Source organism: Macaca mulatta, chromosome 6, assembly GCF_049350105.2.
Source record: "Macaca mulatta isolate MMU2019108-1 chromosome 6, T2T-MMU8v2.0, whole genome shotgun sequence".
Taxonomy (NCBI): domain Eukaryota; kingdom Metazoa; phylum Chordata; class Mammalia; order Primates; family Cercopithecidae; genus Macaca; species Macaca mulatta.
The window spans coordinates 72,854,267-72,881,062 of record NC_133411.1 but is presented as its reverse complement, the minus strand read 5'-3'; the positions used below and the strand labels follow the sequence as shown (position 1 = coordinate 72,881,062).

The window sequence follows — 26,796 nt, the reverse complement described above, 5'->3', positions numbered from 1 at the left end:
GGATCAAAGAGATTAACTAAGTCAGGCAAAGATACTAAGTTAAAAAGTGGTACAGCTGGTATTCCAACTTGGATGTGTTTAACTCCAAAGCAATACTCTTTCCTCTATAAAAACATTGTATTCCTGATTCCTACAAACAAGTTCTTTTTTTACAGTCAAGTTTCAATTGCTAATGGTAAGGGGAAAAGGAACAACATGGAAAAATAAAACTCACACAAACATGGTATAAAAGCTTATGACATGCAATAAATTCCTGTAAGACGAGTTCTGAGGCTAGCTAAGATACTGGGTCAGATGGTTCTAGGTACCTTCCAAATCTTAAATGTGAATAATATTCCCAATTCATTGAAATTTAAACAGATTATCTACTCCAATTTCCTACTCATTAGAGAAATTTACATTTTTTTATTAAATGAATTGTAAATTAAATACAAATATCAAGTATATTATTGAGAGGATTGGGGGAATCTTCTAAGGAAAGGATGCGAAGCCCTGCTATGTTAACTTTCTATTTTCTTTCAATGTGCTTGCTGAAAAGAAAATCACATTGAAAATTCAAAAGGCAATTTTAACCTAGGTTACTACCGTTTGCTTAAAAGTGGGAAAAAATTGTTCCAGAGAAGAATATGCTGATTTGCTTTTTCATTTCCATTTACTTTTTCTTTTCTTAGGATGAGACAACAAAATTGCCACACACATACACGCACAATGCTCTGAAGAAAATTAAGGAGGACATGTCCAAGAAAATTTACCAACTAAAAATTTATCTTGGATAATGAAAAGGAAACTAAAATTTCTAAGTATTATACAGGATAAAACTGAAAGCAGAAGACATGAAACTAACAGTTGTATTATACTGTGATCTTAGCAAAAAGAAAAAAAAACACAAAGTTAAAAATTACTACTAACTTATTAACCAAAATAATTAGTGAACTATAAAGTTGGAACTTACTGCTTGTCCTTTAGTTTATCAAGAATGCCATCCTGTCAAAAAAACTGATTGATCAAGGAAATTTGCAAGTTTCTAAGTACAATCTAAATATTAACATGCAAGTATAAAGTGCCATCAAAAATATTGGGGGCATTTATAGGACATTCCAAACAACCACAGCAGAATACACATTCTTTTCAAGTGCACATGGAACATATACCAACATTCACTATAGGCTGGGACAAAAAACAAGTCTCAATAAATGTCAAACAACTGAAATCATACAGAATATGTCCTCTGACCACAATGAAATTAACGTAGACATCAGTAACAAAAAAAATTTGAGAAATTCCCAAATATTTGGAAATTAAACAGCACACTTCTAAATAACCCACAGGTCAAAGAAAACGTCACAAGGGAAATTAGGAAAGATTTTGAGCTGAATGAAAATGGGAACCCAATTTTATCAGTCCAGGTTCAACCAGAGAAACAGAATCAGCAGAAGACAGATAAATAGATAATAGATAGATAGATAGATAGATAGATAGATAGATAGATAGATAGATAGATTTATTACAAAGAATTAGCTTATACAATTGTGGGAGCTGTCTAGGCAGATCTGAAATCTGTAGAGCAAGCAAGCCATCAGGAAGGGCATGCTGGAACTTTTGGGCATGAACTGAAGCTACTATTCACAGATGAAATTTCTTCTTTTTCAGGGAAGTCTGAGCTCTGCTCTTTGGACTTTCAAATGATTGAACCACGTTCCCAGATTATCTGTGATAATCTGCTTTACCTAAAGTCAGTGATTAGAGATGTTAATCACAACTACAATATAACATCATATCAAAACCTAGATTAGTGTTTGATGGAATAACTAGAAATTGCCCAGCCAAGCTGACTTACAAAACCAACCATCCAAACAACATATCAAAATTGGTGAGATGCAGACAAAGCAGTGCTGAGAGGGAAATTTCAAGTTTTAAATGCATACATCAGAAAAGAAGAGGGGTTCAGAAGCAATCATCTAAACTTCCATCTTTAAAAGCTAAAAAACAAAACCCCAAAACAGACAAGAAACAGGCGAAGAGCAGAAGGAGCAAATTAAATTAGTAGAAAAAAGGAAGCTGGAGAACTACATGACTTCAAGGCATACTAATACAGATCATGTAAATATATATCTCAAGGACTTTTAATAACATAGGAAACTTGCCAATTTGTTAAATTCTTAGTTCCAACCTCTCCCTGCTTACCATGTTCCAGATATAACTTTCACAGAAGTTGAGACCTATTTGCACCTTTAAAGGTAGCAGGTAGTTCAATTCTTTAATTTTTAAGAAAAGAACACCAAATGTCAAATAGTTGGGGAAGAGATATGCAAAACTATAAGCATGGTTTCCAAACTCCCTCCCAGAGCTCTTCCCATTGCAACATACAGTCTCCAAGTTGCCTTATACGTTACTAAAAATTTGACACACCTGATTTACTGTGCTGTAGCTGTTGGGAAAACATGCCATTATACCAACTTGCTCATTTTCTTTTACTTCTTAAATGTATCCACAGGCTACCATGAGAGGCACCTTTTTGTGAATTAGAAAAGAACACTTCCTGGCCGGGCGTGGTGGCTCACGCCTGTAATCCCAACACTTTGGGAGGCCGAGGCGGGCGGATCAGGAGGTCAGGAGATGGAGACCATCCTGGCTAACACGGTGAAACCCCGTCTCTACTAAAAATTAGCCAGGCGTGGTGGTACGCGCCTGTAGTCCCAGCTATTCAGGAGATTGAGGCAGGAGAATCTCTTGAACCCAGGAGGCAGAGGTTGCAGTGAGTCAAGGTCACACCACTGCACTCCAGCCTGGGTGACAGAGCAAGACTCCACCTGAAAAGAAAAGAAAAGAAAGAAAAAAGAAAAGAAAAGAAAAGAAAAGAAAAAGAACACTTCCTCTGGGGGGTGCCTTCTAGAGGAAAAAGCAAAAAACAAAAAACTCACAAAACTTTTCTAGACTGAAGCATTAGAAGAAGGTACCCTTAGGACTGACATAGCCTCATATCAGTGCAGAAGGCTTGGTGAGTAGAGCCCCAGCTAGACTTCAGCCCATACTCACATTCTATAACTAAGTTTCCCTTTTCAGGTCACAATCTGCACAACCAACTTTAGTAGTCCACTTACTAATCATTCACCATCTTGCTGAATGCAGAAAATCAAGTAATGTTAGTCCATAAAAATATTCCATTCATAAATGAATCACATACAGAAAAAAATCTTTTAAAACAATATCTTAAAACTCTTAAGCTATATCTTAAAACTCTTGGCATAAAAAAGTTCTAATATTGTAAATACTCTAGTAAAATAACAATATATTAAAAGAGGAAGACTTTATTACCAACGCTTTCTTTTAAAGAGTTATATTTCTTTTAAAGATTGATATTTTATGTTTGTTTTCTTTAGTAAGATTTGAAGTGTTTTTGTAAGTGCTATATTTAAAAAACACATAGATGGAAAAAATAAAGCAAGATGTTTTCCTAAGCAATAAATGTTATTGGGTTTTCAGCAAGGACATTTATGTTTCTAAAATAAAACACTTGCATACACTAGCTAGATAAAGTTAGAACTTTATCTTTTAAATTTGTTTCCCTCAGTGAACATATCTATAATCATATTGGTAGACAGGTTATTTTTGTTCTATGAGGTTGTCATAAAGTTTTTATTATAAAGGATGTTCTCAAGTATAATGCTTTCATTTTTATAAACATTCAAAATTAAACAAAAGAAATAAAAATAATTAACAATTTTAATAAAATACAGTTAGCAAACATTATCTTAAAAGAGACCATTCCTAGCTTTGAGCAGTGGCAGTATCGTAGCCAATGAGGTTTAGCCGAGGTGCGATTATTGCTAATTGAAAAGAGACTATTCCTTTCACTAGCAAATTTACTCTTATATCCCACTTACTGCAGTTTGAGTTCCAACTAGTTGAAAGCATAAACCCCCGCCTTAAAACGCACCTTCAGGAAAATTCTATTTAACCTCACTTGACTTAACATTTTACAGAGATTTCCTATGTATTTAGAGTGCTCAGTCTGTTTATACCATTTGGTACTTTTTAATGTATTACTTTTTTAATTTCATGTGCTCATGTTTTACAGAGCATGAGTTAGGCAGTAACTGCATCTGATGCCAAGTCATTCTCTGTATCCAACAGAGGGATGTAGGAGGTGGGAGAACCAGGATGCTTATGAAGGATAACAGCTACTAATTTTGTAGGCAGGCTTGTCTTGTCTCCCTATCCCCATAGACTGGCTTCATCAATTCTACTTCATTGGAACTACACCCTTTAAATACAGTCGCTTAAAAAATACTAATCTGGTTGCCATATAGGCTTAATAACTGCTGTCAATTACCTGACAAATTAATTTTTAATTTTACTTTGAAATATGCCATGGTTGGAAGACAGTATCAGACAGTGAGCTGCTCTATGGTTGTTAAATAACAGAAGTGGACTGTGTGGTATCAATGGTACTTTAAACTTTATAACCACAGGCCATCAATGGCATCATGTTTTAAAAGTAGTCTCATGTACATATTTCATCTGACCTTATCAAAACACTACTGAAATAGGAAGAGCAGGTATGGATTGCATTTTACTGATGAGGAAGCAGGAGATTCAGAAAAGTTGATTTACTCAGATCTCATTTCTAGCAAACAATGTTGGCATCAGAACCTAAATCTTCATAGATCACAGTTGTCATTAAATTTGAGTAACATTTGTTATTCAAATAAATTGTAGACTAGTGCTAGAAATAAAATTTGTTTTCATCATGCTCCTATGTAAACTCATTCTTCTCACTAAATCACTACCTCATTTATTGTAGTGATTTGATATTCATTTTCAAATTATAAAAAGTGAAATAATAATCTAACATAGTAATCTTACCAAACCTTCCTACTCATATTACTCTTTTCCAAAAATGCAGAAATTCAATATTAATCCAGCCTTGAATCCTTCAAATTGATTTACTCTAGTGTTAAAAAAAATAATCTATTAATATGTTTATCTGTACACTTGAATTAACACACAAACAAAGCAAAATGAGTTATATTTACAGTTTATTATCCAGGAAGGTAAATCATTATCTGGTTCCAACCTATCTTTTCCAGCTTTATTTCCAACTATATTCTCTCCTCTGGTCACAATGGATTATTCCTCAAATACACCCTGTACTTTTCTCAGTTTCCTCTTCTGGAAATTCCCTTCCCCACCCATTTCCTCTTATTCAAACTCTGCCCCTTCTTCAAGGCCTAAAATTAATGCTACTTGCATACATGCAGACTTCCTAATCCATAAATTCAAAATTAATCTCTCCGTGTACCATGAAGCTAACTGTACTTTCTCTAATCTTGTGTTTTATATAGATTTCATTGTATACAGACAGCTAACTATCTGCCTTAGCTGAGGGCTTTTTTGGTGGGGAAGGGTAGTATCTTTATCTTTCTATATGCCACTTGGATGTTGCAGATGTCTGAAAAACTATTTGATGGATGTAAATTACCTATCAAACTGGACACTGCCTTAAGGTTTTCATCATGTCGTGTCTGTCTCCTCAATCTCTAACCTTGGCTCCTCCCAGTTAATTTTCCATATTATTATTATACAATGGTGATCTCTCAAAAACAAACCCTAAACATGTCACTTTCCAATTTTAAATCTTTGTATTGTTTTCTACCATCTAAAGGACAGAGCCCAGTTTCCAAATACACCATACAAGGCCCGTCATGACCTGGCCCCAGTCTATTTCTCTAACACTTTCTACCAATTCCTGCAGACAGGCAACCATGTGTACAAAAGTTCCTGCAGATATCAGGATATCAAACTCTCACCTATCTCCTTGCACCTACTTTCTGTATCCTTGGTAAACCATTCTAATATCCCATTCCTTAACCCTCATCTCAAGGGAGGTATAATATGGCAGTTAAGTCAAGGATATCTGTGTTTAAATCCTAGATTGTTGAGTTCTGGGAGAATAATCCTGAATAAGTTAAACTTTTAAAAACACAATTAGGGAAAGGTGGAAAAGCTCTCTAACTTCACCATTCTTTCCCTACTCTTTTTGCAATACCACTCTGATCCTATGGTAAAGTGAGCAGCTTCTGGATTTTCTGCAAAACAAAAAACTAAGGGTCAGAATTAGAATGTAAGCTCTATGTTCCCTGCAGTAGAAGATTAAAACAGGTAAGTTTTAAAAACAAATGTGCTTTAAACTTTCTTTTCTTCTAGTTCCTTATTCACTACATGCTGAAGTGTGAAGTAACAATACACAGAAAATGTTAAATCCTTTTTTGCTTAATAGTCTATCCCAGCAAGGATATTAACATATTTTCACATTTATTTGCCTCATCTATTATCTTTGGGGAAATATCTGTTAAGATCTTGTGACCATTTAAAAAATTGCTTTGTTGGCTGGGTACGGTGGCTCACGCCTGTAATCCCAGCACTTTGGGAGGCCGAGGCAGGTGGATCGTGAGGTTAGGAGATTGAGACCATCCTGGCCAACATGGTGAAACCCTGTCTCTACTAAAAGTACAAAAATTAGCTGGGCGTGGTGGCACGTGCCTGTAATCCCAAGTACTCGGGAGGCTGAGGCAGGAGAATCACTTGAACCAGGGAGTTGGAGGTTGCAGTGAGTAAAGATTGCTCCACTGCACTCCAGCCTGGCGACAGAGCAAGACTGTCTCAAAAAAAAAAAAAAAAAAAAAATTGCTTTGTTTTCTTATTGTTGAATTTTAAGAGTTCTTTATATATTCTGGATACAAGTCTTTTATCAGATAGATGGTTTGCAAATATTGTTTTCCCAGTCTGTGGCTTGTTTTTTAATCTCCTTAAAAGCATCTATTACAGAGCCAAAGGTTTGTTTGTTTTCTTTTTTTTTTGATAAAGTCTACTTCGTCATTTTTGTTCACAGATCATGCTTTTGTGTTTAAAAAACTCACTGTCAAACCCAAGTTCATACAGATTTTCTCTTACTTTTTCTTGTAGAAGTGTAATAGTTTTACGTTTTGGTCTATGATCCATTTTGAGTAAATTTTTATAAGGTATGTATTAAGATTTATTTATTTGCACATAGACCTCCAATTATTCCAGTACCATTTGTTGAAAGGACTATCATTTTTCAATCAAATTAACTTTGTACTTTTGTCAAAAAAAATCAGATGACTTTATTTGTGTAAGTCTGCCTGTGGACTCTGTATTCTGTCCCACTGATCTATCTCTCTCTCTTTCAACCACCTTTTTTTTTTTTCCTTCTTTAAGATTTAATAGGTATGTCATACTCTAGATTTTGGTTAACATATACTTAAGTGGCTCTTCTAGTTCAAGGTATCATACTCTGTAAAAGGATTTATTTTTGTTCTAAAAATTAGAATGAAAATATAACAACAACAACAAAAAGTTAAACAGAACTTGAGTGATATGAAGCAGATAAAAACTGTTGTACAATGACACAATATACTAAGGCCAGGTCACTGCTCCGGCTGAAAATTGGGAGTTGTTTCACCTTAAAGAGCCCAGATGAAGTGTGCCCTTTGGTATAGTATATTTCCATGTCAGATTTACAGCTTTGTAAGGTTTTGTTTGTTTCCATTTTGTGTATATCTGGTTTAGGTGCCAGGTGTTCATCTAAAGTAATCTTGAGCAGTTACAGTATTTAAAAAAAAGAACAGTTCAAATAAATACACAGTATCAACTTTCAAACACTCTTAAAATATTAGTTAAAACTTTTGAAAAAATAAACTGAGAAATTTCTCATATGTTTCTTTGTTGGAATAACACTATTTATCAGTTTTATGAAAAGTATTTACTAGGGGTTTTTATATGTATGAATAGCAAAAAGCTCTGAATGACCTTAAACTACATGAATTAAGGTAATTCAAACATCCTCCCTTACTATGACCATAATATCAAAGACTGAAAGCAGTGATGCTACAATTTACCCATCCTTAGGTTGTAATTCCTTTCTAAAGGCAAGAGTCCTAAGTTGTCAATTTGTGTTGCACGCCATGCTTAAGTATTATAATAGGTGTTTTGTCCCTGTATTAGTCCATTCTCATGCTGCTAATAAAGATATAACCAAGACTGGGTCAAGGAAAGAGGTTTAACTGACTCAGTTCCACATGGCTGGGGAGGCCTCACAATCATGGCAGAAGAAAAAGGGACAGCAAAGTCACATCTTACATGGTGACAGGCAAAGAGAGCATGTGCAGGGGAACTCCCCTTTATAAAACCATCAGAGGCCGGGCATGGTGGCTCACGCCTGTAATCCCAACACTTTGGGAAGCTGAGGTGAGCGAAAAACAAAATCAGGAGATCGAGACCATCCTGGCTAACACGGTGAAACCCTGTCTCTACTAAAAACACAAAAAGTTAGCTGGACATGGTGAGCGCCTGTAGTCCCAGCTACTCAAGAGACTGAGGCAGGAGAATGGTGTGAACCCGGGAGGTGGAGCTTGCAGTGAGCTGAGATTGCGCCATTGCACGCCAGCCTGGGCGACAGAGCGAGACTGTCTCAAAAAAAAAAAAAAAAAAACAACAAAAACAAAACAAGAAAAAAAAATCCATCAGATCTTGTGAAGCTTACTATCATGAGAACAGCGCGAGGAAAGACCCAGCCTCATGATTAATTACCTCCCATTAGGTCCCTCCTACAACATGTCGGAATTATGGGAGCTACAATTCAAGAGGAGATTTGGGTGGGGACATAGCCAAACCATATCAGCCACCCCTTTTTTATTTTAGGTTCGGGGGTATACGCAAAGGTTTCTTACATAGGTAAATATGTGTCAGAGGGATTTCTTGTACATATTACTTCATCACCCAGGTATTATTAAGTCCAGTATGATGTCCCTTTTTTCCCACTGAAAATTATTACAGTTCACTGACACAACTTAGAAACAAAGCTAGTTTGGCTAACAAAAGGAACCCTCTCACTTTGTCTCCTTAAAGTCAAGTGACCATTGCCTTCTGCAAACATCTGAACCTATCATTAAAAAGACAAAATAATCTAGATCCTAACTTGCTTTTTAACTTTATTTGCCTTTATTCACTTATGCTCCCAACATATAGGAAAAAGCTAAGCAACATGTGTTTCTTTATTACTAATTAATTGACCACAAAAACTAGGAACAAATATCTTTAAATAGCTACTAAAAGGTAAGCACATTTTGTTCCATAATTATTTTCATACTACACAGCACAGGCTAAAACAATAAAAGGAACAAAACGTAATTTTTAAAACTTCACTAAAATACTAAGAAATCCTACCTGAGAAAGAGCATAAAGCCAAACAATAAGGCTGTTGAATAACTCTGCAATGTTATCCTGGTCTTTGATTTCTGGGCTATTCTCCAATACCATCAGGATTAGATATCCTCACCTATCACACTAAATGTATTTCCACAGGTCAGCTACATATATCATTTTTTATAGGCGACTAGACAAGTACATACAAACTTCACCCAAAACTGACTCTTTCCAAACAGCAGCAGGATATAAAATACAAGGTCCCATAACACCCTAGTCTTTGTCCCAGGCCTACACAATATCTATCTGGATGCTTTGGAGCCAAGCCAAAGGCTTTCGTTTTAACTTTGTTAAACAAAGCCTGTCTTTAAAATATTTCAAGTTGCTGTCAATATTGTGAACAAAAAAGCATATCCGGAAATTTTCTATTAATTTATAATGGCTAATAAAACTAAAGTAAATGCTTATCTAAAAGGAAGAAGAAATTGGCAGGAAGTCATTATATAACTTTCAAAGCTAAGAAAACATTCTTTTTTCAATGGAATCAAGAAAATCAAATATACAGTAAGGACAAATCTAACTTCCTATCTATTGAGTACATACATACCTTTGATCTCATGAATTTCCAGAACAAACTGAAAATACAGATTAAAAAGAAGTGATTCAGCAACTTGAACTCATATGCCAATTAACATCTGCCTTTGACCTTAAGAAAAGTAGTTTTCAGAAAGAGCAAAAACCCACCAATTATCATATAATTTTTAGACTTTTTAAATAAGATAACTGTAAATAAGTAGGTAAATCAACACCACAAATGTTAAAATGAAAAGCAGGCTAAGTTCACAACATAAAATTAGGAATTAGAAAAAGCATTAACATGTATTAAGGATCTGTAAAGGAAATGTGAGTATACAAAAAATAAATCAAATGTGAAATTACATTTAAAAATATAACAAGGCACTGATGGGCTTCAAAATAAAAATGGAAATCCTACTGAAGGTTTAACACTCACATAGGTGCATTTAAAAACATAATTAAATCAAAATAAATGCACACACATAAATTAAATAACTGAGACTCATGGTACAGCTATATCTAAATAATAAAGAGTAAGGAGGGAGAAGAGATCAAATATCCCTAACATATCAAAACTAGCAAAAAGCTAGGAAATAATCATAATGAATTCTGTGAGACTTCAAAGTAGGTCATTACTGAATGGTTTATATTGTGTCTACTGTTATAAGATAATTACATGTAAAGGCCAAGATTCAATAAAACTAACAAAATAAAACAAATCCACTCATTTAGAAGATTAATGTTGATAAACACTATAGTGGTGGTTAGTTCTTAAAAAGTTGTAAAACTTTGTAGAAAAAAAATGATTTCTAAATTACATACTAAACCTACTGAGGTTTTTGTTGTTGTTGTTTTAGAGGGAGTAGATTCTAACATAATGTATTTTATGAAAGCCAAGCAAATTTTATAAATTTGTCTTTAGGTCACTTGAATAAGTACCCCTGGTAGAATAGAGGCAATTGTTTTAAATAGTATAGTCTGAAAAGGCCTCTCTGTTAAGATGATATTTGAGCAAGGGACTGAACAAAAAGAATGAATGGCTACTAAGAATAACTCAGAGAAGAAAGTTTCATGCTGAGGTAACTAGAAGTACAGAGGCCTGAAAGAGGAGTGACCTTGGTATGAGAAGAATATACTTGGTGCAAAGTGAGCAAAAAGAGTAAAGTGGATAATAGCATGGCCAAAACATAAGAAAGTAAAAGGATATGAGGACCAGGACACAGAGTGAAGGGGTTACCTTTGCAAGAAGAAGACAGATTCAGATGCAGATGGGTAGATTTGGTGGCGGGAAAAGGAACAAGTCCTCTCTCACTGCTTCTGTTTCTTAATGAAATACGAGGTGATCAGTCAAAAGTGAGAAGTGGGTTAGAGATGCTGGGTGTTGCAAAGTGGTATGACTCTCTTCCAGGAAAAACAAGAAAATCAACTACAAAAACTATTAGAAATACTGATGAAGCCATTCATTTCCTCCCTACTGTATTCCCATCTTAGAGAACCTGACCTATTCACAGGTCTGAAAAAAAGCAGCCTTGTATCAGTTTGGGTTCTACTGCACATAACAGAAATTCCAAATAATGTGGCTGAATCAACCTGAAAGGTACTTTATCTCATATAGGAAATGTCCAGAGGTAGACATTCCAAGCTGTAACAATGGTTCCACAAAGTCTTCAAGGACGTATGCTCCTTCTACCTCTCTATTCTACCGTCCTTAGCTCAAGTCATCAAATCTGTGTGCCAGGCTGACAGGAAGAGGCAGGTATGAAAGAGGACTAGCTTCTTTCTTCCTTCCTTTAAAAAAGACTGCCTGAATGTCTGACACACTCCTGTTTCACCTTCTGTTCATTTTAGCCAAAATTTGGTCATACGAACATACTTAGCAACAAAGGAGACTGATGAATGTGTTTCAGCTAAGCAGCCATGACTCCAGTTAAACAGTGGCATTCTGGTAAGAGGGAAGGATAGATGATGGAGGAGCTACTCATCCTTGCCACATTTGCATACTTCATGGCTTTCTATTTCCTCTATCAATGGCATAATTGAGCAGACACCTGACCTGGGCCATGCCAATAAGATTCTCTCTCCCAAACATTCAGATTTTGGACACAGAAATCCAGTCAATTTACTTCTGAAGAACTGAAGTGCAAGAAGTAGCAGACTAGAGTTCTATGGAGAAAACAGGTATGTAGGGGATAATGGAACAAAAGAAGAGAGAAAATGTAACTTCCTGACAACTTGCTTTCTTGAAAAGACTGTATGCAATTCTTTTATCTGGATTCTGTACAACTCCCCTATTCCTTCATACAGAAATTCCTTTACTTGAGCTAATTTGAGTGGGTTTCTATTCCTTATAACCAAAGGATTCTTAAGATATCTAATAAGAAAGTTACAATTTAATGTTGTATGTATATGAAGTGTTTTTCATCTGTGAAATTATGAAAGATATCCATTGTATTCTTCTCCACCCTTGGGTGTAAAGACTGATAAGATAAAATTTCCTTTAGAATTTTGTACTTCTAGAAGTCTGAATTAACTAGGAATTGATATATAGTTCTTTTTAAAATTCAGGTAATGGTAATTATATAATTTTTATTATATTTGCTGTTTTCTTCCTCCGGGCTGCCAGGAATATGATGATTAAATTTATTACATAGTCACAGTTGTCGACAGCAATTTCTGTTTAAATCATAGAGACTGCAGTTGATTGCATTATCTTTTCCAACAGTTCATTGCTCCTCCCTATGAAAGGTTTATACTTCATCTTATTGACATCAGGCTTAACTATATCACTTGCTTTGGCCAGTGAAATAAAGTAGCATATGCCAATTCTAAGCAGACGCTTTAAGAGCCAGCATATGATTCCTTCAGCACTCCTTTCCTTCTGCCATGAGAGTAGCACATTTCAGAGAGGAGCTGTTCCCTCATCCCAGGCCTAGAAGATGACGTGGAGCAGATCCACAGCTGCCCACTGGGATGTAGCCAGAGCAAGAAAACAAACATTAGCTGTTTTAAGCCACTGAGATTTGGGTGCATAACCTAATATTGCTGACTAATAAAGAAAGCACTTGAATAAGAAACAATTCAGGATATATGTTTATGTGCAGCAAAACTGAGGTATATTAGAAAGGTCCAACAGGGCGAAAATATCTGAGGACAGCACTAGAAACATCCAGTGTTCCTACCTCAATGTTTATCACTACTACTTCTTAGCCAGTCTTCCAAGCCAGAAAGCTAGGAGTCATCTGGAATATAACCTTGGTATATTTGAAATATACCTTCAGGTCTCCTACATCCAATCTGTTACCAAGTCTTAATAAATCTATCTCCTTAATATCTCTCAAATCCATCCCCACAGATACTACACCTTAGTTAGGCCCTTATTACTTCTCCCTGGATGAGTGTAATAATCTACCAATTCGTCTCTGCTTCAGTCTTCTTCTAATCTATCCCCTACGCTTACATAGAGTTATATTATAATATATGTGAAATAATGTCACATTTTTGCTAGAAACATTTCGTGTCAGTCTTTCTTTAGCTGGACACACACGACTTGGCTCTGGCCAACCCCTCTCTAGGCTCTGTAGAGGTGTCATATCATTGCAGGTTCAAGTACTGGTTTTGCTGCTTTCTAGCCATGGGACATAACACAAGTCACTTAACCTCTTAAAGTACAGCTTTTACATTTGTAAAAGAAGGATCATAAAACAAAGTATATCTTATACCTTTGCTGTGGAAGTTATATTAGGGAAATAAGTTGATTTAGCAAAGTGTCTGGCCCCAAGGTAGAATAATAATAAATATTTGTAGAATAACAGAACAATTTCCTAGCTAGAACACCTATGAAACCTTCAAAGCCCTTATTTATTTGTATAGCTTAGGTATTGTTTTCAAGTTGCTTATTAGAAACTAAGCAACTTGAAAAGAGACTGATGCTTACTAATTTCAGTATTTTGGGCCCTAGTGCAGTACCTAGTTCAAAGGAAGAACTAAATGACTGTGCAAAACTGAAGTGGTATCCAAAGCGTAGTAAAGTCCCTGAACAGTTGCAGGGGTGTTCAATCTTTTGACTTCCCTGGGCCACATTGGAAGAAGAAGAGTTGCCTTGGGGCACACATAAAATACCCTAACACTAATAATAGCTGATGACCTTAAAAAAAAAAAAAAAAACCTCAACAAAAACTCATAATGTTTTAAGGAAGTTTGCAAATTTGTGTTGGGCTGCATTCAAAGCCATCCTGGGCTGCATGTGATCCATGGGCCATGGGTTGGATAAGCTTGGGTTAGAGAAAAAGGGGAGTAAAAGAAGAGCTAGAGATAGCAAAAATAAAATCGCTAAATATAATTTTCCCTCAGGCTCTTGCATAACTTTGTGTACTTTCGACTTTGTGTAAAACAAAGAAGAACTTTACTTCTTCCGTGGTCCTTCTCTTCCTTATCTTCCCAAACTATACTTGCCAATTTAATTTACAGGGAATTCACAGTATACGGTCTAGGAAGGCCAGAAAGTAGCAAATATTTCACAATTTTTCAACATGACTATATTTGTTCCGGGGTAGAGACGAATGCTGAATAACTTAAAGAATGTTTTTCTGCACATAATCTCAAATCTATGTTTCAAATGCACAATTCCATTCCCTATAAACTGATGCAGTGAGATCAATGGATTGTAACTCTCAAGGGTAATATAAATCAATACATTCTAAAGAGATGCAAATACCTCTTTTCTATTTTGACAGGAGAAGCTTCTCCCACATGTGCATTTCACTGCTTCCTGTCTGCCATACAAAATCTAATTGTAAAAACAGTAGGGTTGCCATATTTCTGATATATATAGCTGAAGTTCAAGGATTTTTTTCTTTTTATTTTGAAGGTGATTCCTTGGATATGGATTAACTGGTTCTCAATGAACTGAATAGGCACTTTAAAAGTGGTATTTTTATTTCAAGTGGCCCAAGAAACGATTTAGTCCAGAATATCCAACAATTCTTGCTATCAATGTCCAAACAGAAGAAAAATGGAAGCTTGCCAGAAATGCCAAATATAGTATGGTTTCTATTACAATTAATGCTACTCCAAAATTTTAACCATAATTGGTAAAGGCAATTAAAACAAACCACCTAGTCTACATTGAGAGATTATGCAACATTATTTAAAGAATTGAATGTAATGTTAAAGTGCTATTTCTTTTAAATAGTGGCTCCAAAAAGTGACTTACTTTATTAGCATCAGAGTCATACATATGAAATCGCTGATATTTGACTGTTTTTGATTTGCAAAAAATGGCAATTTTGTGTTCAAACCTTTTAAACCTGGTATTTTGATCTTTTCCTGAAATATATACTGCCTACTTAACATCCATAGTACTTTGCATGCACATCTAGCAGAGCTGAATTGTAATTAATTGACAACAATTCTTATTCTTACACCATATTGTGAACATTTGCAGATAGAAACCATGTCTCCTTTATTTTCATGTTCCTGGAGCCTACCACTTCCTGGCACATATCAGTTCTTACACAGTGGTTGGGAACAAGAATAACATATATTTGAGAATAGAATGATTGGTTAGCAAAAAATATACAAAAATAAAAATCAAGTTCTAGTAAAAATTAGAATGTAAATTTAATTAAACCTGGGACTGGTCCAAAGCTTAATATTTGCTGTTAAACAGAAAGATTTCCTGAAAATACAACATTTGGATTACTACTACTCCATACCAAAGCAAAAAAACAACTGCAAATTTTCTTTATTCAGAGACCAACTACCCAGTGTCTAGATCTTGGAGTTCTATTTATCTTCCTCTCTTTTACTGTATGCTTCAGTCCAACACATTGGGACAAAAGAGAATGAAAGGAAGCAGAAATGTTCTAGCTGGTTAATTTCACTCTTTGCTTATAAATGTTCTGTGAGATGAAGAGGGGCACATCCTAGAGATGATAATTTCAATGGTTTGAATTGGGTTGTTATAATATCTGTGGGTTTCAATGTTTACTAACCTGTTTTTTAAAAATTGTACTATCATTTAAAAATGTGCGCTATCCTTTAAATTTTTGCAATTTAAATATTGAACTATCTTTTTTAATTTCCTAAAGCAAACAATGTTTATTTACTAAGGATAACTCTGTACTTCCTAAGTCTAATCATAAAGTAAGAGAAGCCAGACACAAAATATAGTAAGAGTAAAAAATTATCTAAGTATGAGAAGAAGCTTATTAATGTTTCTGAGAAGTCTAGAAATCCTGGGGAAAAAATATTCAAATTTCCATAAGAAATGCTAATCATATATTTCAAACCCAACAAAAGAAGATTTGAAACACTAACAGCTCATTTAGATGTTCATCTAGGCCTCAGAAGGTATGAAAACACGACTCTATTATCCCATGCTCCATAATTTAGAGTTTAATCAATTCATAAGATCTTTAATTTCGACTTCAATATTCATATCTAAATTCCTGATGCTATCATTATAGTAATATATCTCATATTCAGTCAACCTAACAGAACTCCTGAGCAAAACACAAATTTCAGTTAACTTTATCAAACAAGATCATTTTCTCATAAAAACGGAAAAGAGCTGCAGTCAACTAAACACGGCATATAAATAGAACACAGCTGATAAAGTTAGAACCTGTTCAAACACTAAGACTGATACCCTTCTAGTTAACCCTAAAAGATTATCAGGAAATTTTTAATGATTGTGATTTTAAGGTATATGTTAAGATTTCTTTCATTATATTTCAATTTGATGTAATTAATTTAGAATCACAATAAAAATTTAGAAATACAATAAAATTATAGATGATAGAAATTGCATAATAAAAGATATCATTACCATAATGCTGTAATCGTCCTAACAAACCACTGAGTTTTTACTATCTGGTCCACTTATTACAGCTGATTTTATTGTTTAGTCATTTATTATGTATCAATATACAGATACTAAAAACAAGCAGGGAAGACAACTCAATCTGGTTTACATGATCAACTTGCAGTAGCTGAGCTCCACCTACAGGCAAAAAAGGATTTCTTACAATAAGCTTTAAAATAGTACTTTCCAAAACACAAGCTGCAAACTACCCTCACAGTTTTCATCAACCTTGGCTGTATATTAGACTTACCTGGAGTGTTTTTAAAAATTTCTTATGGCTGAATACCAAAATTTATGAACAGCTTGTTCAGGAATGGGTTGATTCAAATGTACCAACAAGGTTGAGAGATACTGATTTTATTCCTTATCAGCCACATTTTAAAAAAACATTAGGAACACTCAAATATCTTATTTTCTTTCTCTAAAATTACTTGATTCTCACTTTCTTGACCCTTTTATCTTTCTTAAGATTAAAACCAAGTGCAGCTGAGAAAAATGTCTTTAACCCTGTTGAACTGCAAAAGTCCTGTGAAAGACCTGAGGTACCCCTTACAAAATATCGACCACTTTTACATTATTCTATACCTCAGAAATAATCATGGAGGTATGTGTTTGGGAGTAGAATTCTTAACACTGAATGCATATTAGAATATCTAGAGAGTTTTGATAAAGTATAGTGCCCCAAATTAATGTATGCTTTTGATGTTAGAAATAGCATTAAAAAAATACTTAGAGGAATAAACTTAACCAAGAAGCTAAAAGATCTGTCTTCTGAAAACTATGTAACATTGAAATAAATTGAAGAAGACACAAATAAATGGAAAGATATCCCATTCTGGATTCATGGATTAGAAGAATTAATATTAAAATGTCCATACTACCCAGAGCGATCTACAGATTCCAGGCAATTTCTATCACAATTACAATGTCATTTTTCACAGAAATAGAAAAAAAAATCCTACAGTTAGTACAGAACCAGGAAAGACCCCAAATAGCCCAAGCAATCTTGACCAAAAAGAACAAAGTGGGAGGCATCAGGCTCTCTGATTTTAAAATGTATTATAAAGCTATTTTAATCAAAACAGCATGGTATTTGCATAAAAACAGACACCTCAACCAACGACATAGAATAGAAAGTATAGAAATAAACTCAGGTATTTACAGTCAATTGATTTTCAACAAAGGCATCAAGAACACACAATATATAAAGAAAAGTCTCTTCAATAAAAGTTGGGAAAACTGGATATTCACCTGCAGAAGAATGAAATTGGACCTTTATCTCAAACTATATGCAAAACTCAACTCAAAATGTACAAAAGACTTAAGAATAAGGCCTGAAACTGTAAAGCTACTAGAAAAAAAGGGAGGGTGAGGCGGGGAATAGCTCACTGACACTGATCTCAGCAATGATTTCTTGGATAGGACTCTCAAAACACAGTCAACAAAAGTAAAAATAGACAAGTAGGATTGCGACAAACCAAAAAACTTCTGCACAGCAAAGGAAATGAATAAAGAGACAACCCATGGATTGGGAGAAAATATTTGCAAATCATACATCTGGTAAGGGGCTAATACACAAAATATATAAGGAACTTAAACAACTCAACAGCAGTAAAACAAATAACCCAACTACAAAATAGGCAAAAGATCTAAACAGACATTTCTCAAAGTTTGCTTAGACTAGAATAAGTTTTGTGGCTTGGCACGGTAGCTCACGCCTATAATCCCAGCACTTTGGGAGGCAGAGGCGGGCGGATCACGAGGTCAGGAGATTGAGACCATCCTGGCTAACATGGTGAAACCCCGTCCCTGCTAAAAATACAAAAAATTAGCCGGGCGTGGTGGTGGGCACCTGTAGTCCCAGCTACTCAGGAGGCTGAGGCAGGAGAATCGCTTGAACCCACGAGGCAGAGGTTGCAGTGAGCTGAGGTTGCGCCACTACCCTCCAGCCTGGGCGACACAGCAAGACTCCGTCTCAAAAACAAAAAAAGGAAAAAGCTTTGTAATGCATGCTTACCATAGTTAATGTATTTCAAAATTGCTAAAAGAATACATTTTTAATGTTCTCACTACACACAAAAAAGGTAAGTTGTTGAAGTGGATAAATACGTTAGTTAGCCTGATTGAATCTTTCTACAATGAATACATACAGCAAAACATCACATAGTAACCTATAAATATATACAATTACTATTTGTCAATGAAAAATAAGATTATTTTAAAAGTTAGAAACGTGGTTACTATTAGGAGATGGGGGGTAAGTAACTAGAATGGGGCAAGAGGTGAATTTATGGGCAATGGTAATTTTTTGTTTCTTGATCTGGGTGATGGGTATATGGATATATTTAGTTTGTAAAAATTTAGCTAGCTGTATACTTATGTGCACCATGAAATATAGTTAATAGACACACTGTTTGTATATTATACTTAAATTAAGAGTTTAAAAGTTAAAAAAGGATCTTCCCAGACTTTACCTCAGACCAAACAATTCTGAATCTCTGGGTGAAGGGCCTAGGAATTAGTATTTTTCAAAGCCTCTTCCATGAGCCTAATGTGCAGTTGGGAGTGAAAACCGGTCCTATCATGGAACACAATGAATTCAATCTTTTATTTATCCACTCATTCCACAAACTTTAATGACCAGTTACTATATGCTTACGATATTAGCCGCCTCTGAGGATATAAAGATAAATAAGATGTAGTCTCTAAAGAGCTTAGTTTAGGCAAAGGAGAGGCAAATCAATAAATCCCAATTGAAAATACAAGCAAGCTACCTACAAGACCCAGAGGAAAAAGTGATTTGTCAAAGAAGAATGTATTCATTTTTTACTCATGTATTTACAAAAATATTTGGGTATCTATGCTGTTTGAACATGGAGATACAAATGTAAATGGACATGATCACTACTTTCAAGAAAGTTACAGTATAAGGATACACAAAGAAGAAAAAAATATACATATAACTTAATACTATACTATTACAGAAGTGTAGAAAGGGTGCACATAGGTTTGCACTAGGGAGTCAGGGAACATAGTACCAACTTGCTGACCTTGGAACTAACATGATACAAACTTGAACTTGTCCATGAGCACTAGGGATAAAAAGTAATATTCTACAGGACTGCTTCTCAAACTAATGCACATACAAATAACCTGGGGATCTTGTTAAAATGCAAATTCTAATTAAAAATGTATAGGACAGGACCTGAGACTCGGTATTTCTAACAAGTTCCCAAGTGATACTAATGCTACTGCTTCACAGATCACACTTTAAATAGTAAGGTTCTTGAGAGAGATTAGTCTCGAGAGAGAAGAGACAAAAATCTCCATAGCAGGGAGACCAAGAAAAAAAAATTGGAAAATAGTCAGTCGATTATCAATAAGATGGCCTTAGTGGGAGTAGTTTCAGTGGAGTGGTAGGCAAGAAGCTAAATGATGTGTATTTAGAAATAAATAGGAAGGAGGTAGGGATAGGAAATAAAATGGAATGGTTTAGTTAGTTTTTACTCTTGAAGCGAGGAAGATAAAGGAACATGGGTTGAAGAAATTCACTCTCATTTCATAAAACAACCAGCAGCAAGGTGATCGACTGAGTGAGTGAGTTTGAAGTGTGAAGTAAACATTGTGGCGAGTGAGTAAAAAGGAAGCACTGGAGACACAGCTGAGGCTGGAATCTAGAAATCCATAATAATACCAGCTTGTATATAGCTGTGTGATTCTGCTGAGCTGTATCCAGTAGTCAAGATATAGGCATAGAGAAAGTGGGCTGGAAAGAAAGTGGGATTGGTACATTTTAAAAAGGGAAGAGGAAAGGGATTAGAAATCCCAGGAAGTCAGAATAGATATAAGGGTGCCTATTCTCTAAGGAGAGAAACTAGGAAGCATTTTGGATTTGTATTTCCCCTGAGCCCTTTTTTCAAATGAACAACTAGAGACACTGTTGCGAACACATTACTAGGAGAAGATCTTACTGTATGTAAACTTGTTGAAAACTATACTGTTAAATATCATTCTCTAGTTTAAATATTAAGCACTCAATAAATACATGTGTAGGTTTAACATCCAAAGTGATAAACAGTTTTAACAGATTCCGGATGTTTCCTTACCAAAAGAAGCAATACCATACATTTTCAGTAAAATTATACTTTGAATGGCTCCTTGCTTAAAGGGCTGGTAGGCTAGTCTAGTCTTTGATCCTACTGCTTAAATGGAAAAATGACCAAAGGATAATAGAGTACTTCAAGCACAACCAGACAAGAAGTTATGTATCAAGAGTACTCATTTTTTAATAGATAATGATTTCACACTGACATCCTATCTGGCTGGCAGCTATACCCATTACAACCCAAACTGAGCAGTGACTTTCCTTTAAATATAATTATCCTTTTTACCACATTGTAATTTTTCAGTACATTTGGAGCTTTCCTATGTTTTGTTGTTTTATTTTTTAACCATAAAGTTAACTCCAGAGACTTGCTGGTATAAATAACCAAAAGTACTAATGATCTGGAAATTTTTTAAAATTTATTTGTATTTTTTTAGAGACAGGGTCTTGCTGTGTCACCCATGCACGATCATAGCTCACTGCAGCCTAGAGCTCCTAGGCTCAAGCAACTCTCCCACCTCAGCCTGCTGAGCAGCTGGGATTACAGGCATGAGCCACCATGCCAGGGTCTGATTTTGGCAACTTCACGAACTGAAAAAATACATGGTCATGACACAATCATGGAAATTTCTTTTTTTTTTTTTTTTTTGAGGCGGAGTTTCACTCTTGTTGCCCAGGCTGGAGTGCAATGGCACGATGTCGGCTCACCACAACCTCCGCCTCCCAGGCTCAAGCAATTCTCCTGCCTCAGCCTCCCCAGTAGCTGGGATTATAGGCATGCGCCACCACGCCCAGCTAATTTTTTGTATTTTTAGTAGAGACGAGGTTTCTCCATGTTGGTCAGGCTGGTCTCGAACTCCTGACCTCAGGTGATCCACCCGCCTCGGCCTCCCAAAGTGCTGGGATTACAGGCGTGAGCCACTGCGCCCGGCCTGGAAATTTCTACACTAGAGGAAAAAACTGTTTCTTCCCTTTGAAATTCTGTACTTTCTCTACTATCCTGACCTTATTTTTCTTTTGTTTCTCTTTGTAGGTAGGAGAGATAGGATGAAGGAGGGAGAGTAGAGAATGTGAATAATGAAAATGTGGGGGAACAAAACAGTTATAAATAAATGTGTGCTGTTTGCACCATTTACAAAGGCACACTTTGCCAATTATTTTACCTAAAAGAATCCAATAATGTCCACAATACTCATGTTTACCTAAAATATTCAAGCCACCTTTGGAGACTTATTTCTTATTTAATTTACTTTTCTTAGTAGAAAAGTATTTAATTTACTTTTTTAATTTATTTAATTTACTTTTCTTAGTAGACTTGCAATGCGCTTGAATATAGCTTTTTCCTCTACAGTGAATAGTACAAATTATGCGATTTTAATTTTGCAAATTATACTGATTTATAAAAAGAGAAAAACTGCTTACATGAGTAAGTGGATATATACGTTCCTATGTAAGAAATCAGCATAAAAACTAAGCTTTAAATGTCTGTTGTTTAAGTCATCCAGTCTATGGTATTTTGTATAATGGCCCAAAACACTCCTCTATCAATCCATTCTCCATACTAAATACAATCTCAGTGTATCATTTGCCTGTAAAAACTTCAATGGCTCTCCAGTATTCTCATGATAGATCAGATTCCTAAATCTAGCTATCAATGCCATGTTTGGTCATCAGGCCCAAACTACAGCCAAGGAAATCTTTTAAGAATAACCCTTAATTGTAAGAGTGAACATAATTTTGGAAAATGCGAACTTTGACTTTTCTTAACATTAGTTAAACAATTTTTTAAAGACACTTATGAAAGGTGCATTAAAAATAAACTTCAGTTCTTATACAAAATTTAGCATTGCTAAATTATAATTTATATTATAGGGTATATAAATACTTGAAATTTATTAAAGCCTATAAGACAGAGTTGGGAGTTTAAGGAACACTCATATATAACATAAATATTTGGTTGGTTCATCTATTAAAATTTTTAAATATATTTTTGTTACATTATAAACCTAACCTTTAAAAAATTCATAATTTTTTAAAATAAGAAAACACATGCCTTGAATGAGTGGAATAAAACATTATGTATCCATAATTATATTCATGATTTAACTAAAAGTCACAGTGCTAATGAGAGGTTTTTCAACTCTATGAATCTAGAAGCATGCATATGATCACTAAAATCTTTAGTCTATATTAGCTACTATATATAGTATATATAATATAATTTAGTATATAAAATTATTCAACAGTGATTACTTGAGTGTCGGGTGAATATTGCTGGAAAAAAGACACTTAAGATGACTCCTAAGTGCCATTTCTAAATGTTCAAAGCTACGCTTTTAGTGGAAATTTCTGGGAATAATTTTTATTTGATTACATAAAGAAAAAAATTGAGGGAGCTATGCAATGATAGCATGGAAATCCTTTTTCAGTTTTTCTACATGTGGTTGAGAAACATGATTGAGAAAAAGAATGTTATTTAAATGTAGTTACATTCATCTTATCCCTAAATAGTATTTGAAGAAAACAATAATTATTTTAAATATTGCTTTAAATAATTAAAGCAATGTTATTTAAAATGTATACTATGAAGTTGAAATAGAATCACAAAGGAGATAATTTTTTCAATTAAGTTGAATTTCAGGAGAATAAAATGTTGAGTTATAAATCCAACAAACTTTTATCACCAGACAGTAAACTTTTCATCATTTGCTGAAATTTATTTTATGATACTACTGAGCTTAGGATAGGTATATGGTATTTGGTAAATCAGACTTGAAAAGATATTTAAGAACGTTTTCAGGCCCACACATTTTCTTCATCAATTTTGACAAATTTTGCTCACCTAAATTATTTGAGGATGTCTCTTTTCTTTCTATACAATTACTCTACTGCTCTCACTGGTATTTAACAAATGCATTCTTTCACATCTAGCTAATACATTATTAGCCTATATATATGAACTTATAGAGCCTTTCTAAAAAAGGATCAGAGAGAAATAAAATGGAATTGAACTCACAGGATCATTACTATGTTTACTTTAAGCTTGGTGTATTTTATTTTAGGCCCGCTACTGGGCCAATTTGTACAACTGTTATGTTTATCAAACAATATGAAAATAGTATTTTAAAAATTAGCTGAAGAGAGGATTCAATCTGAATTAAAGTGAAATATAAAAAGACAAAAAGTCTGATACCTAGCACAGTAACTGACTCACCTGCGGCTGACTGATTTCTTCTCCACTTCTCCTTCTCCAGCTGATTTAACATTCGCGCTTGTGTCCTTTTTTAACTTTTTGGCAATTCTTTCTCTCATCAGGTTCTTTTCATCACCATCAACATATTCATCATACTCTGCACTTTCATCTTCTCCATCCTGTAGAAATGGAAAATGAGTATTTGCCAGGCACTCAATTTCCCCTTTCATTTCTAGAGATCTACTGCATCCACTGAATCTCCTTATTGCATTCTAAACTAGGTTTTTCTTTATTTTGTTTTCTTTTGTGTTGAATTACAAGCCTTTGAAGAATCTGCTACAGGTGGGAATAGCCCTGGGTTCTGCTCTAAGCCAACTATGTAATTATGGGATACCCCAGGAAAGGTTGTTTGCTCAATTCATGCCCAGCTCCTTTGTGCAGCAGACTTCACCCCCATATCACCCGGGCTATTGTATCTGTCTATATTCCTATTCTTATCTCAGTGGGAAATGTGGCTTCTGAAGGCAGTTGGGCAGCATACTGACCTCAACACGGATCAACTCAGGTAGAAGAGGTGTAGTGCAGAAGCTGAGATTTCTATAATCCAAGTCATAGCATCACTTCTCTTCTGAAAACCCTCTAGTGGGTCCCCAACTCACTCAAGGTCCTATGCAGTCTAAACCTCCCTGACATAATCTCCTACAACTCCACCCCAGCAACACTAGCCAGCTTTGGAGTTGCTGTTCTCTCTAGCCTGAAACAAACACTCTATTCCAGATATCTCTTCATTGCTTGCTCTTTCATCTCCTTCGGATCTTTGCTCAAATATTACCGTCTTGGTGATGAGATTACCCTATTAAAATGGCAGAACCACACACTTACCTCCAGTACTCTTTCCCCTTCCCTGGCTTATTTTCCAAAGTACTTATCACCTATCTGATACACCATACATTTTAATTATTTGTATGTGTATTGTCTCTCATCCAACTATAGCATACACTCCATGAGGGCTAAAATTCTGGCCTGTTTTGCTTACTGTTGTATCTTCAACTCCTAGAATGGTACCCAGCATTAACAGAGGGAGGAATGAAGGGAAGAAAGAGGGGAGAGAAGAAGGAAGAAATAACCCCAAGTAGATCATTTTTATTTCGTGATTCTTTCTTTGATCTGGTGAGTCGTAGTGAAAGCAGGATTCTTAATTTGAGACTTGTGGACCCCTAAAGCAGTGGTCCTCAAAGTCTGGTCTTTAGATGGTATTACATAGTTGTTTATTAACACCTGAAATTCTAGTCCTCATTGCAGACTTATTGAACCAAAATCTCTGGGGGCAGAAATTATGAATGTTTTCAACAAGATGTTTAAGCACTAAAAGTTGACAACCACCAACCTAGGCCTTCCATGCTCAGGCCTCAGGAGATCTGAAAAAAATTCCCGGCAAATTCATATAATTTTGGTTGTGAATGTAGGATATTTTCCTGGGAAAGGATCTACAGTTTTAGTCACCCACCCATGATATTAAGAGCAAATTTATACTTTTACATTCTATCCTATACATTGATCCTATCTTCTAGACCCATATTATGTTACACAGATGTCTCCAAATTACTTCAATCTTGAAATGTATAAAATTAAGCTCATTACTTTTCATCCTTCTCTCCATCTCAACCCTATGCTTTCTTTTGTACCCATCTAACAAGTTGCCCAAACCAGAGACCTTGTGGTTGTCTTGGACTACTCCTCCCTCACCTCATAGTATGGAATCAGTCACCTCCTAGACCTCTTTCAAATCTACCTCTTTCCCATCTCACAGCTGTGGTCTTATATCAAGCTCTCCTCCTGCAATAGCTTCCCAGTGGCTGTCCTTGACATCAGTCTGTTTCCTCTAATTTGTCCTCTATAATATCACCAACGGTGATCTTCCTGAAATGCAAAATTGATCACAGCATCCTTCTTTTTAACAAACACCCTTCAACTGTTCCTCACTTCCTTTTGAGAAAAAATTCAAACTCCTCACCACGGCCTATGAAGCTCTGTAATGAAGCTCTGGCCTGTCACCACATCCTGTTCACGTTGGCCTGCTTGCAGCTCTTAGAACACACCAAACTCTCCTGCTTCGGACTATTTTGTATATGCAGTTCCCCTTACCTTCAATAATCTTCTTCCTTGCTCTTCACAAGACAGACTCCTTGAAACTTTAAATCTCTGTTTGTATTTCCTAAATAAGGTATAATCTCTCCTTATTTCCATGCTTTAGTATATGCTGTTCTCTGAGCTAGAGGGACCCTACCCTTCACCACTTTCTTTTCTGACTTATCTAACTCCTAACTCTCATGTAAGACATAAACACCATCATCTCTTCCAGGAAGGTTTTCTTGACAAGGTCAGATATTCATCCTCTCTCTATCTCCTACTGATAGCCAGAGAGAGCCTTCTCTTTTGACTGTGATAATAGATAAATCTGTGTTCATGCATGGAAAGTTATGTACTTCCTAGTAAATTATATAATGCACAGATTAATGGATTTTTATATACAAAGTGGCATATGTATAATTTGCAAAACTTGACTCTTATGTATTAAAGGAAAATCTTCCTTCTGTTTTGTTAGCTTTATTACCCAACACAACTAACAAAGATCACTACAGTCTTGAATGAGAATCTTTTGAAATGTGTATATAAAAAGGGGACACTACTATAAATGACTGATCAAAGCATTTCCCATGTATCATGTAGGATGCCCACACACCAACACTTAAACTTTTAACACAATAAAATTATAACATCTCAAGTTTGAGTATTAATGTAATGTTATGTGAAGGGGAGAAAAAAACAGAC

At 35.2% G+C, this 26,796-nt stretch overlaps 1 protein-coding gene and 1 pseudogene across 1 annotated transcript in view; one reads left to right on the top strand and one right to left on the bottom strand.

Annotated features, from left to right (window-relative positions):
- Positions 1 to 26,796, bottom strand: part of CWC27 (CWC27 spliceosome associated cyclophilin) — a 270,719-nt gene that overhangs the window by 204,257 nt on the left and 39,666 nt on the right. The window contains exon 10 of the mRNA XM_028849465.2: positions 23,986 to 24,143. Within this exon, the coding sequence (XP_028705298.1) occupies positions 23,986 to 24,143 (158 nt within the window). The remainder of the gene's footprint in view (positions 1 to 23,985; positions 24,144 to 26,796) is intronic.
- Positions 3,771 to 3,840, top strand: LOC114679217 (U4 spliceosomal RNA; annotated as a pseudogene).